Here is a 14,058-nt window from a genome sequence, read left to right on the forward strand (position 1 = left end):
GCCTTAGAGTTCTTGGGAACAGGAATGATGGTGGTCATGGGGATTACAGACTGGGACAAGGAGAGGTTGAAAATTACTGTGAATATACTTGCCACCTGTTCTGCACATGCTCTGACAACAAACCCTGGAATACCATAGGGCCCGCGGCCTTGCGGGTATAGACCTGAATAAAGACTTTACTCACGTCGGCCTCAGAGAGCAAGATCACCCTATCTTCTGGGTTGGTGGTGGCTCTCACACCCGACACATGTTATTGTCAAAGGGTGCATAAGTTTGTCTGGTAGAGCGGCATCGTTGGGCAGATCATGGCTGGGTCTTCCTTTGTAATCCATAATGGACTCTAGTCCCTGCCACGCTCGGCGGGTGTCGGAGCCTGTGTAATATGATTCCACCTGATTCCTATATTGTCCTTTTGCACAGTTGATGACTCTGCCGTAGCCTCAGGGTTGTCTGCCGTAGCCTCAGGCTTGTCTGCGATAGCCCTGTGCGCTGTAGCCCTATACGTTAGTTTAGCTCCAACCTCAGTGTTAATCCAGGGCTTTTGATTGGGTAAGCAGCAAACCTTAACTGTGGGGACAACGTCGCTTATGCATTTCCTAATGAAGCTGGTGATGGAGGTAGTTAGCTCATTGACGTTATCGGCAGAGTCCTGAAACACAGTCCTGGAGCATAATCTCTCATTCTGGAGACCATTTCTCAGTGGAGCGAGTCACAAGTAATTCCTGTTTGAGATTCTGCTTGCAGACAGGAAGCAGGAGTACGGAGCCAATATCTGATTTGCCGAATGGTGGACAAGAGAGGGCCTTGTATGCTTGCTTGTAGGTAGATTAACAGTGGTCTAGGACTTTATCGCCATTAGTCGTGAGGGAGACGTGTTGATGGAAGTTGGGCATCACGTGTCTTAAGGACACGGAATGAATATCACCCATAAGCAGAAAAGCAGCTTCTGGATGTTCTCCTGCTTGGTTATACTGTAGCCTCGTACAGTTTATTAAGTGCCAGCTTGTTATTTTTCTTGTCCTGAGGTGGAATGCATACAACAGTCATGATAACAGCTGAAAACTCCCTCGGGAGGTTAAACGGTCAGCATTTGACCATCAGGTATTCCAAGATGGGTGAACAATGGGCACTTCCACCACACTCGAGTCATCACACCAGTTGTTGTTGATAAAGAGGCAAACCCCCTGCCCCCTCGATTTCCCTGACTCCTCTTCCTGTCGGCACGGTAAATGAAGAATCCATCGAGTTGGATAGCCATGGGGGGGTTTCCGAGAGCCATGTTTCACCTTCATCTCTCCAGGATCCTCCCTCTTGCCTCTGTAACGTCTGCATTTCCTCTTGGCCTGTAAATTGGGTCGGAATTAGAGAAAGAGCCCAGGGCAGATGAGTTGAAGTTGAAGCCGGAATTGAGGTAAATAACTGCAAATCTGATGTTCAAAAGTTCTTGTCGGGTCGTAAGAAATAAAAAAAATTAAGTCGAAATTAACAACAAAAGAATCACAAAATAGCAAAGTTGGATTGGCGCTTGCAAAACTGATCCTAGATCAGCCCTCCTACTGAGACACTTTGTGATATGGGAACTGAACCCCATTCAAATTCATATGTAACACCATAGTTACCCAGCCCAGGCGATGAGGGTGACGCAGGCGTAGGGAGACCAGGACATCACATACACGATGATGACTACAAAGGCAATCTTGGCCAGCTTCCACTCAGTCTTGATGGACTGCTGCTGGATCAGGGTGGACTTCCTTACCTGACTGCCCAGCTTCTCCATGTCTCTGTGGGTATCGGAGAGGGGATGTTCAGGGTGTCAGAGGAAAATAGACAACCAGAGGGCCCCATCATCTGGATCTGTGTTTTGATGGTGTGTGAGTGCATATGAGTGTGTGTATGCGTGCTTGTGTCCGTGCGTGTGTGTGTCGTGTGTGTGTATATAAGTACAGTATACAGTTGAAGTCAGAAGTTTACATACACCTTAGTCAAATACATTTAAACTCAGTTTCTCACAATCCCTGACATTTAATCAGAGTAAAGATTCCCTGTCTTTAACTTCCTGACTGATCTCTTACTTTAATATATCCACATAGGTTTCCCGCCTCATGATGCCATCTATTTTGTGAAGTGCACCATTCCCTCCTGCAGTAAAGCACCCCCACAACATGATGCTACCACCCCCTTTCATTCTCGGTTGTTATGGTGTTCTTCGGCTTACAAGCCTCCCCCTTTTTCCTCCAAACATAACGATGGTCATTATGGCCAAACAGTTCTATTTTTGTTTCATCAGACCAGAGGACAGTTCTCCAAAAAGTGCGATATTTGTCCCCATGTGCAGTTGCAAACCAGTCTGGCTTTTTTTTATGGTGGTTTTTGAGCAGTGGCTTCTTCCTTGCTGAGTGGCCTTTCAGGTTATGTCGACATAGGACTCGTTATATTGTGGATATAGATACTTTTGTACCTGTTTCCTCCAGCATCTTCAGAAGATCCTTTTCTGTCGTTCTGGAATTGATTTGCACTTATCGCACCAAAGTATGCTCATCTCTAGGAGACAGAACGCGTCTCCTTTCTGAGCGGTATGACGGCTGCCATGGTGTTCATACTGGCGTACTATTGTTTATACAGATGAACGTGGTACCTTCAGGCATTTGGAAATTGCTCCCAAGGATGAACCAGACTTGTGGAGGTCTACATTTTTTTTCTGAGGTCTTAGCTGATTTCTTTTGGTTTTCCCATGATGTCAAGCAACGATGCACTGAGTTTGAAGGTAGACCTTGAAATACATCCACAGGTACACATCCAATTGACTCAAATGATGTCAATTATCCCATGAGAAACTTCTAAAGCCATGACATAATTTTCTCGAATTTTCCAAGCTGTTTAAAGGCACAGTCAACTTAGTGTATGTAAACTTCTGACCCACTGGAATTGTGATACAGTGAATTATAAGTAATCTGTCTGTAAACAACTGTTGGAAAAATTACTTGCGTCATGCACAAATTAGATGTCCTAACCGACTTGCCAAAACTATAGTTTGTTAACAAGAAATTTGTGGAGTGGTTGAAAAACGAGTTTAATTGACTCCAACCTAAGTGTATGTAATCTTCCGACTTCAACTGTATGTCTATGTGTGTGAATGTACCAACTCACCTACTACCGGTGCGTATGGCCAGGAACATGCAGAGGTAGCAGTAAGAGATGATACCCAGAGGGATGAAGAACACAAAGACGCATAGCATTAGAGTGTAGCTCCTATTGGCTGGTGTGGAGGTCACATAATCCCACGTACAGGATGTCATCAGGCCCTCCGGGATATAGGAACCTGGATAGGAACAATGGTTTAGTTTGAAAGATCACATAAACGGTTGCTAGCCTGGTCCCAGATCTGTTTGGGCTCTCGCCAACTCCACTGGTGTCATTGTCTAGCAAAACATGGTATGACAATTCCATAAGGAGTTGGCAAGAGAGTAGAAACAGTCAGAAAACTGGCACCCAAAAGGACGGTGTTAGTGGAGGGAACTCACTCCACCCCAGGAGAGGCGCCAGGCTCCAGGCCAGCGAGTAGAGCCAGACTATGACGATGACGACGGAGGTGCGGCGTTTAGAGGTCCAGTGGAGGGCCTGCAGGGGCTTGGTGATGACGATGTAGCGGTCAATGGAGATAGCCAGCAGGTTGATCATGGAGGTGATCCCAAATAAGGCCCCACAGAAGGCATACATCTTACAGCCTGAGCATAAATCATTTCACAGAGACAGATAACAGAAATCTTACAATCTGATTCATCTCAGAGATGGAATTTCCACAGAATTACTTTAGTGAGTATTTTTGTTCAGTGTGTACAGCATAATTAATCTCAAAATACCAAAGTAGCTGAAGCCTTCAATTAATTAATTAATTAACAATTTTACCAAATTTATGGAATGAAGGTAAAAGTACCTGTTTCTCCAAACACCCACTCCTTGTAGAGACAGTTGACAAAGAAAATGGGGGACTGTGTGACGGCCATGAGGAAGTCACTCACTGCCAGGTTCATGATGAAATAGTTGGGAGGCGTCCGAAGCTTCTTGTTACTGAAATATAGAACAAATAAACATATGCAGTGTTTGTTTAAAAAAAAAAAAATTGTTGTTATTAGCTTACCGCTCATTTAAGCTTCTACCTTTCACTTCATCACTAAAGCTTAATCATTATCAAAGAATAGTTTCTATCCAGATAATGAAATAAAGATCAGGTCAGAAGGCAATGATGCGATGCTGTACTTTCACGGTAGTTAAAAGTGAAACCACTGATTTAAGGAGAATTTCCCCTCTCTGATGCAAAAACTCAAGGCAAACATACAATTTTGGAGAACTCTCCCAATTTCTCTGCTCAGGAAGAATTAATGCCATTAAAATGGTCTTCCTCCCACAACTGCTCTACCTATACCAGAACATCCCAGTATTCATACCTAAATCCTTTCATAAACAACTGGACTCAATTATCAATCCTTTCATCTGGGATTATAAAACACACAGGATAGGTAAAAAACACCTCTGTAAATCCAAGATGGAAGGAGGATTGTCTCTCCCAAATGTTATATTTTATTACTGGGCCGCTAATCTCCGCGTTGTTACGTTTCTGCTGGATGGAGCGGGAGGAGTGTCACCCCTTCTCTATTGGTGCTGTGATTCTGTCTCCTGTCAATCTGGAGATGCTCCCTGTCACCAGGAATCCCTCCTTTTCCCCCTCTAACCTTGATAACACCTTTGAGTGATGGGGAGAGTTGGGGATAAGTACCATAGGGGATTTATATATAGAAGGGACCTTTGCTTCCTTTGAGTTGCTGAGGGAAACTTATAATCTTCCCAGAAGTAATTTTTTCAGATGCCTACAAATTAGAGACTATGTTAGAAAACACCTCCCAACATTTGGGAATGCTAAACCTTCCATGTTTGACAGATGCATAAAAATATGCCCCACCTCAGATAAACTGATATCTCGTCTATATGATGCTTTTCAATCTGTTAGCACACCTTCTACAGATGCTATTAAGGCAAAATGGGAGGAAGAACTAGGGACTGACATCTTGGTGGCAGACTGGGAAGAGAGCTTGGAGTATATCCACACACCTGCTCCATTAACTCCAGACATCGTCTCATACAATTCAAGGTATTACACAGATTGCACTATTCCAAAACTAAACTGCATAGGATATTTCCTGATACATCCCCTATGTGTGATAAATGTCAGGCTGCGCAGGGTACACTACTCCACTGCTTTGCCCTATGCTCTAACTTGTATGGTTATTGGTGTGGAATTTTTAGGATCCTCTCTGAAGTTCTGGAGACTTCAATAGACCAAGACCCGCCTCTGATAATCCTGATTCCCTAAACGGATTAACCAACCCCCCAAAACAACTAATCTCTTACAGTCTCATTTCGGCAAAAAAACTAATCTTGTTGTTTTGGAAAAGGAGGGAAGCGCCCTCTACCAAATTATGGCAAACACTGTACACTTAGAAAGAATTAGATATATTCTGAACAATAAATTATCAACATTTGATCAAATCTGGCAGCCTTTCCTCTCCTACCTGGACGAGTCGGCGCTGTGAATTTGTACTTTTTAACGCACTCTCAATTGTAATATTTTAATCTACCTTTGGGCAGCATGTGCTGGCCTCGCCACCCGAGCAGTCGAGAGGGGAATAGGGGGGAATAAGGGGGGGGGGGGTGACATCTGCCCTCTTTCTTTCTACCTGTCCTTGTTCTGTATGTCGTGTTTTGTATTATCTGTTTTGTACCCAGAACTCTGGGTCTTGCTGTTCCTGTCTGCTCTTTTATGTTTAGATACGAATTGTATACCTGTCTTTTATACCTATACACCATTCTTGTGTGTGTTCAATAAAAAAAATTGAAACTCTGTCTCAGGATAGGTGGTTGAAGATAGCCCTCTAGTGGTGTGGGGTCTCCAGTATTTATGCTATAGTTTATGTGTCTGGGGGGCTCTGGTCAGTCTGTTATAGCTGGAACATTTCTCCTGTCTTATCCGGTGTCCTGTGTGAATAAAATCTCTCTCACTCTCACTCTCACACACTCACACACAGCCCTAGGACCATGCCTCATGACAACCTGGCTTGATGACTCATTGCTGTCCGGCCATGGCAACCCACATTGTCCACCTGGTCGTGCTGCTGCTCCAGTTTCAACTGTTCTGCCTGTGGCTATGGAACCCTGACCTGTTCACCGGACGTGCTACCTGTCCCAGACCTGCTGTTTTCAACTCTCTAGAGGCAGCAGGAGCGGTAGAGATACTCTGAATGATCGGCTATGAAAAGCCAACTGACATTTACTCCTGAGGTGCTGACCTGTTGCACCCTCTACAACCACTGTAATTATTATTATTTGGCCATGCTGGTCATCTATGAACATTTGAACATCTTGGCCATGTTCTGTTATAATCTCCACCCGGCACAGCCAGAAGAGGACTGGCCACCCCTCATAGCCTTGTTCCTCTCTAGGTTTCTTTCTAGGTTCCGGCCATTCTAGGGAGTTTTTCCACTTGCATTTGCGGTTTGGGGTTTTAGGCTGGGTTTCTGTACAGCACTTTGTGACATCAGCTGATGTAAGAAGGGCTATATAAATTCATTTGATTGATTGATACTCTCACTTTACCTCTCCGAAACCAACGTTTCCCACTTTCTGCCAACAATTGTAATTCAGTATGTAGAGTCTGAGTGGGTGAATTATCATTACATGCATGCATGACTGTTATTTTGATTACAGTTTCCCATTAATCCCACCACAAACACAATTCGGCATAAGTGATGTTCAGCGATCAGCCATCACCTGCTGACAGCCAGCCCCCTCCTCCTCCCTACCAGACCAATCCCTCGCGCTCTCGCCTGGCCTCGCTCAGAGTCCATGCATTCACTATTATCCCGTCCTAGCAGCATGGGTCATCCCCTACCTAGAAATACCTCCCATTTTCCAAGAAACTAGACAGGCTCACAGCATGAGGGGAAATCAGACCGTTCAGCCCAATACAAATACAGAGGGTCAATCAAAGAGAGTATTTCAAGAAATGTCCCATGGCATGAAAACATTCCCTGATTTGGCTTGAGAATGTTTGAATGGGTGAGTGAGTGCCCTCTGCCCTCCCCAATGTGAACATGGCCTTATTTTGTACAAATCAAAGAGGAGATGTGATCCAATCACCTCAATGGTCTCCACAGCCATCTTTCTCACAAAGGAACCCACGGCCTGTCGGTCACTCACACATTACTAACAGAGAGGACTTTGGTGTTTGGTGTTTAGAAAAGTAATAATGCTGTCAAGCCTACTCCTGCTCCCTCCCTCCGGCGCTCGACGTCGCCAGTCTTCTAACCACCGGCCATGGCAACCCACATTGCTTACACCTGGAAACCATCATTGCGCACCACTGCTCCCTATCGTTAGGCACACCTAGACTTCATCACCAAACGGATTACTCTCCCTTCATATAGCCCTCACCAACCTCAGTCACCAGGCAGTATTGGTTCTGTTATCATGTCCAGACACTGCGCTTGTTTTGTAACACATCGGTTTTGTTATTAAACTCAACAGCTGCAGCTGCTTCTTGACTCCTTGCGTCTTCATTACAGAATACTGCCTCAGAAATGATGGAAGCAACAGATAATTACACCATCTTCCAGACGGTCGAGGAACAGGGTCATCTAGTCCACAACCACCTTGACTACAGTGCTCTCTATTTTTTTCCTATCAGACGGGAGCCCCCACTACCTAGAGGTCCAAGGTTGTCCCAATCCTTTCCCTGCTGTGGAGTGGGCTACGGCCGCCTGGGAGAGAGGAGGAGCTGGGTTCCTATGAGATGTTCTGTTCAGTGCGGTCTTCAACCATCCTCCAGAGGGCAGAGAGGGAGGTGAGCGACTTTTCCAACTCCCGCAGGGTGCCCAGACTGCTGCAGTGTATGCCATCACCTTTCGGACTGTGGCAGCCTTCGGCTGATGGCATGAGCCGTATCTCCAAACCCTATTCCTCAGTTGACTGCGCAAAGAGGTCCAGACGGAGTTGGGATGACCACATATCCTTTGATGCTCTCATAGCGATGGCCATTCGTCTGGATAACCTTCTTCGGGAGCATCGGTGTCCCCCTCGCCACTCACCTCCCTCCTTTGGTTGTCCTGAGGCAGAGCCTGAACCCATGGAGGTTGGGGCCACACACCTCTACGTGGTAGAGGGTAACACCACGATCCTGGTTGTATCGGTTTTCTACGTCTCCTCCCATTTGCCCGGTCTCCCTACGGCCCTACAGATTGCGGAGGTCCTGTTTACTCACGTCTTCCGGCACTACGGGGTGCCTGAAGACATAGTTTCTGATCGGGGTCCCCAGTTCACGTCCCGAGCTTGGTGGGCGTTCATTGAGCGTCTGGGGGTCTCGGTCAGCCTGACCTCTGGTTTTCACCCCGAGAGTAATGGGCAGGTGGAGAGGGTAAACGAGGATGTGGGTAGGTATCTGCGGTCATATTGCCAGGACTGGCCAGGTGAGTGGGCGAAGTGCGTTCCAAAGGGAAGAGATGGCCCAGAACTCACTTCGCAACTCCTCAACTAACCTTTCGCCCTTTCAGTGCGTGTTGGGGAATCAGCCGGTCCTGGTACCGTGGCATCTGAGCCAGACCGAGTCTCCTGTGGTGGAGGAATGGGTGAAGCGCTCGAAGGAGACCTGGGAAGCCATCCACGGGCACCTGAAACGGGCCGAAGGGCGGCAGAGAGCGAGCGCTGACCGCCACCGCAGTGAGGCCCCAGTGTCGACCCGACTTCCACTCCTCTCCCTGTTCGGGGGGTGGTTGTTGCCGGCCTACTTGCTGCCACCGATCCATTTTTCCTTTGTGTCTGTGTGTATTGTTTAAACCTGTGTCCTATTAGTTGATTTCAGTGGGTTTATTTACCTCCGCTGCCTGTTAGTCTTTGTGTGGGATTGTTTGCTGTGGTTACTGTGTTAGGTTGTACCAGTTTGGTATGTGTGTAGGAGTAGGGGTTTCTCCCCCGTGTGTATCGTTTATTTTCCCTGTGTGTGGTGACCTTGTTTGGGCATATTCCCCCCCCATGTTGTTGTTGAGTTGGGACTTTCGGAATAAACTATACTGGGACTTCCTTGCTCTCCGGCTCCTGATTCCTGCACCTCCCTCCTTCAAGGAGGCACTTAACAGATGTAATGGCTTTAGAAGCTTCTGATAGGCTAATTGACATCACTTGAGTCAATTGGAGGTGTACCTGTGGATGTATTTCAAGGCCTACCTTCAAAATCAGTGCCTCGTCGCTTGATATCATGGGAAAATCAATAGAAATCAACCCAGATCTCAGAAAAAGAATTCTGGTTCATCCTTGGGAGCAATTTCCAAACGCCTGAAGGTATCATGTTCATCTGTACAAACAAAAGTATGCAAGTATAAACACCATGGGACCACGCAGCCATCAGACCGCTTAGAGATGAACAATCACAGAACAACAGCAATGAACCTTGTGAAGATGCTGGAGGAAACAGGTACAAAAGTATCTATATCCACAGTAAAACGAGTCCTATATATCGACATAACCTGAAAGGTCGCCCAGCAAGGAAGAAGCCACTGCTTCATAACCGCCATAAAAAAAAGCCTGACTACGGTTTGCAACTGCACATGGGGACAAAGATCGTACTTTTTGGAGAAATGTCCTCTGGTCTGATGAAACAAAAATAGAACTGTTTGGCCATAATGATCATCCTTTTGTTTGGAGGAAAAATGGGGAGGCTTGCAATCCAAAGAACACCATCCCAACCGTACAGCATCATGTTGTGGGGGTGCTTTGCTGCAGGAGGGACTGGTGCACTTCACAAAATAGATGGCATTGTGAGGATGGAAAATTATGTGGATATATTGAAGCAACATCTCAAGGCATCAGTTAAAGTTAAAGTTTGGTCGGAAATGGGTCTTCCAAATGGACAATGACCCCAGGCATACTTCCAAAGTTGTGGCAAAATGGCATAAGGACAACAAAGTCAAGGTATTGGAGTGGCCATCACAAAGCCCTAACCTCAATTCTATAGAAAATTTGTGGGCATAACTGAAAAGTGTGTGCGAGCAAGGGGGCCTGCAAACCTGACTCAGTTACATCAGCTCTGTCAGGAGGAATGGGCCAAAATTCCCCCAACTTATTGTGGGAAGCTTGTAGAAGGCTACCCGTAACGTTTGATCCCAGTTAAACAATTTAAAGGCAATGGTTACCAACTACTAATTGAGTATATGTAAACTTCTGACCCACTGGGAATGTGATGAAAGAAATAAAAGCTGAAATAAAATCACTCTACTATTATTCTGACATTTCACATTCTTAAAATAAAGTGGTGATCCTAACTGACCTGACAATTTTTACTGAGATTAAATGTCAGGAATTGTGAAAAACTTTGTTTAAATGTATTTGGCTAAGGTGTATACAAACTTCCGACTTCAACTGTATGTGAGAATGCTATTCATTGACTACAGCTCAGCGTTCAACATCATACTCCACTCAAAGCTCATCAATAAACTAAGGACCCTGGGACTAAACACCTCCCTTTGCAACTGGGTCCTGGACTTCCTGATGGGTCAGCCCCCAGGTGGTAAGGGTAGGTAACAACTCATCCGCCACGTTGATCCTCAACACAGGAGCCCCTCGGGTGTGTGCTCAGTGCCCTCCTGTGCTTCCTGTTCCCTCATGACTGCACAACTTCAACACCATCATTAAGTTTGCCGATGACACAGCAGTGGTAGGCCTGATCACTGACAACGACGAGTCAGCCTATAGGGAGGTCAGAGACCTGGCCGTGTGGTACCAGGACAACATCCTCTCTCTCAATGTGATCAGGACAAAAGAGATGATTGTGGAGTACAGGAAAAGGAGGACCGAGCACACCCCCATTATCATCGACAGGGCTGTAGTGGACTAGGTTGAGAGCTTCAGGTTCTTGGTGTCCACATCACCAACAAACTAACATGGTCCAAACACACCAAGACAGTTGTGAAGAGGGCACAACAAAACCTTTTCCCCCTCAGGAGACTGAAAAGATTTGGCATGGGTCCTCAGATCCTCAAAAGGTTCTTCTACAGCTGCACCATCGAGAGCATGGTGCACTGGTTGCATCACTCACTGCCTGGTATGGCAACTGCTCGGCTTCCAACCACAAGGCACTACAGAGGGTAGTGCGAACGGCCCAGTACATCACTGGGGCCAAACTTCCTGCCATCCAGGACCTCTATACCGGCAGTGTCAGAGGAAGGCCCTCAAAAATTGTCTAAGACTCCAGCCACCATAGTCATAGGGGTGGCAGCGTAGCCTAGTGGTTAGAGCATTGGACTAGTAACCGAAAGGTTGCAAGTTCAAATCCCCGAGCTGACAAGGTACAAAATCTGTCGTTCTGCCCTTGAACAGGCAGTTAACCCACTGTTCCTAGGCCGTCATTGAAAATAAGAATTTGTTCTTAACTGACTTGCCTAGTTAAATAAAGGTAAAAAAAAATTAATTTTTTTTTTTTTTAAATAGACTGTTCTCTCTGCTACCGCACAGCAAGCGGTACCGGAGCGCCAAGTCTAGGTCCAAGAGGCTTCTAAACAGCTTCTACTCCCAAACCATAAGACTCCTGAACACCTAATCAAATGGCTACCCAGACTATTTGCATTGCCCCTCCCCCCTTTTACACCACTACTACTCTCTGTCATCTATGCATAGTCACTTTAATAACTCTACCTACATGTACATATTACCTCAACTAGCCGGTGCCCCTGCACATTGACTCTGTACTGGTATCTCCTATATATGGTCTCTCTATTGTTATTTTACTGCTGCTCCTTATTTACTTGATACTTTCATTTCTTATCCGTATTTTTTTAAAACTGCATTAATGCATAGGGGCTCGTAAGTTAGCATTTCACTGTTGTATTCGGATCATGTGACTAATACGATTTGATAGATACATTGTCCTTGTTCAGCCACAACTCTGAGAAACAGTATATTGCAGTTCTTTAGGTCCCGTTGATAGGACGGCACCTGAAGTTCCAGTTTGTTCTCAAGTGATTGTACGTTCGCCAATAAAAGGCAGGGTGGAGGTGGTTTATGTTCTTGCCATTGTAGTTTGTCAGGGTGCCAGCAAGTCGGCCTCTCTTACGCCTCCTTTTTCTTTTCCTAGTCTCTGGGATTAGGGCCTAGTCTGAGGTGAGCAGTAAGTCCTGCGCCTCCGACTCGTTGTGGTAGAAATCTTCATCCACATAGATGTTAGTGATCACTGTTCTGACGTCCAGAAGCTGTTTTCCGTCTTAGGATGCGAAACATTATGTAAAAAAAAAAAAAGACACAAAATAGCAGAATTGGTCAGGAGCCCGTAAAACAGCAGCTATCCATTCCAGCGCCATTCTGTCTGGAAAAGGAGGAAATGACGAGGTAATTCCCCCAAGGGTCCCAGCAACAATCTTTAACAACAACCAAAGCAAAAATTGAATCAAAACATATACATCACAATCAGGATGTTGGGGCCATTTGAAATAAATAAAAAACAACACATTCTTAAACCAATTTTTATGTCCTGTCCCCAGCAAACAGGGGACATCCGGAGAACGTTTCCATTAGGTCCCTTAAGGGTTTCGGCGTGATGTTGCGTGATCGTCCCAAGGGAATGTTCTCTGGGACTCTTTGTCTAGTTCCCAGGACGTCATAGAAGACCATGTATGGATCTTTTTAGGATGTTAATTTTACTAATCCTTAGGACATCGCATTATGGTCCCAAGGGAATGTTCTCTGGGGGACTTTTTTCTAGTTCCTGGTTTTGGGCAAATCCAATAAAACACATGACTGAGTACCACTCTCGATATTTTCAAGTATAGCGGTGGCTGCATCATGTTATGAGTATGCTTATAATTGTTAAGCTTCTGACGAGCGCTCAGGTAGAAATAGACAACATATTAGAATGGGATATCACTGTAGAGCTATCAACCAAACAAAGTGGATCACACATTTTTTAAGCATTCATAGAAGTAGTCTGTGGATATGACTATCATAGGTATGTCATACCTAATTGGAAGAGAAAAGATATCTGCGCTCTTAGATCAGATGCAAATTTCTGTCATATAATGTGCTAAGCTTTCGTTCAAAGCAGTAGTAGACCTAGCTACTACCTCAGCTCTGTCAAAGGTCTGTGATGGCAGAAAGCTTAGCACATGAAATGACTGGAATTTGCATTTGAACTAAGAGTGCTGAGAATTTCTTCTTCACTGGTCTCTTCTGGAAGTCTAAACGGTATCCTACGATGTCTCAACTCTGTCACCCATCGAAGTTGAAATTGAAAACGGTTAAGGTAAGGGTTAAAGTATTCTGTTAACTCATACCCAAATAATGGATAAATTGGAGAGAAAAAAAACACTTAAAAACCCCCACCTCAAACAGACTTTAAAAAAGGAATTACTATTGTCCATTAAATCTATTTTCCTACTGCATTATGTCATAAAAAAGGTTAAAACATTTAAAAAGACAATCAGTGGGCTACATTAATATTTAAAATGACTAGTATACGCCCACACCATTCTGTTAGGGTACTCCCACACCATTCTGTTAGGGTACTCCGACACCATTCTGTTAGGGTACTCCCACACCATTCTGTTAGGGTACTACCACACCATTATGTTAGGGTACTCCCACACCATTCTGTTAGGGTACTCCCACACCATTCTGTTAGGGTACTCCCACACCATTCTGTTAGGGTACTCCCACATCATTCTGTTAGGGTACTCCCACACCATTCTGTTAGGGTACTCCCACACCATTCTGTTAGGGTACTCCCACACCATTCTGTTAGGGTACTCCGACACCATTCTGTTAGGGTACTCCCACACCATTCTGTTAGGGTACTCCCACACCATTATGTTAGGGTACTCCCACACCATTCTGTTAGGGTACTCCCACACCATTCTGTTAGGGTACTCCCACACCATTCTGTTAGGGTACTCCCACATCATTCTGTTAGGGTACTCCCACACCATTCTGTTAGGATACTCCCACACCATTCTGTTAGGGTACTCCCAC

At 45.3% G+C, this 14,058-nt stretch overlaps 1 protein-coding gene across 1 annotated transcript in view; it reads right to left on the bottom strand.

The window, feature by feature from the left end:
• Positions 1-14,058, bottom strand: part of opn4xa (opsin 4xa) — a 36,304-nt gene that overhangs the window by 10,153 nt on the left and 12,093 nt on the right. The window contains exons 2-5 of the mRNA XM_031802237.1: positions 3,935-4,068; positions 3,522-3,725; positions 3,148-3,319; positions 1,620-1,781 (exon numbers count right to left, since the gene is read on the bottom strand). Of these exons, the coding sequence (XP_031658097.1) occupies positions 1,620-1,781; positions 3,148-3,319; positions 3,522-3,725; positions 3,935-4,068 (672 nt within the window). The remainder of the gene's footprint in view (positions 1-1,619; positions 1,782-3,147; positions 3,320-3,521; positions 3,726-3,934; positions 4,069-14,058) is intronic.

Source organism: Oncorhynchus kisutch, linkage group LG23, assembly GCF_002021735.2.
Source record: "Oncorhynchus kisutch isolate 150728-3 linkage group LG23, Okis_V2, whole genome shotgun sequence".
Taxonomy (NCBI): Eukaryota; Metazoa; Chordata; class Actinopteri; order Salmoniformes; family Salmonidae; genus Oncorhynchus; species Oncorhynchus kisutch.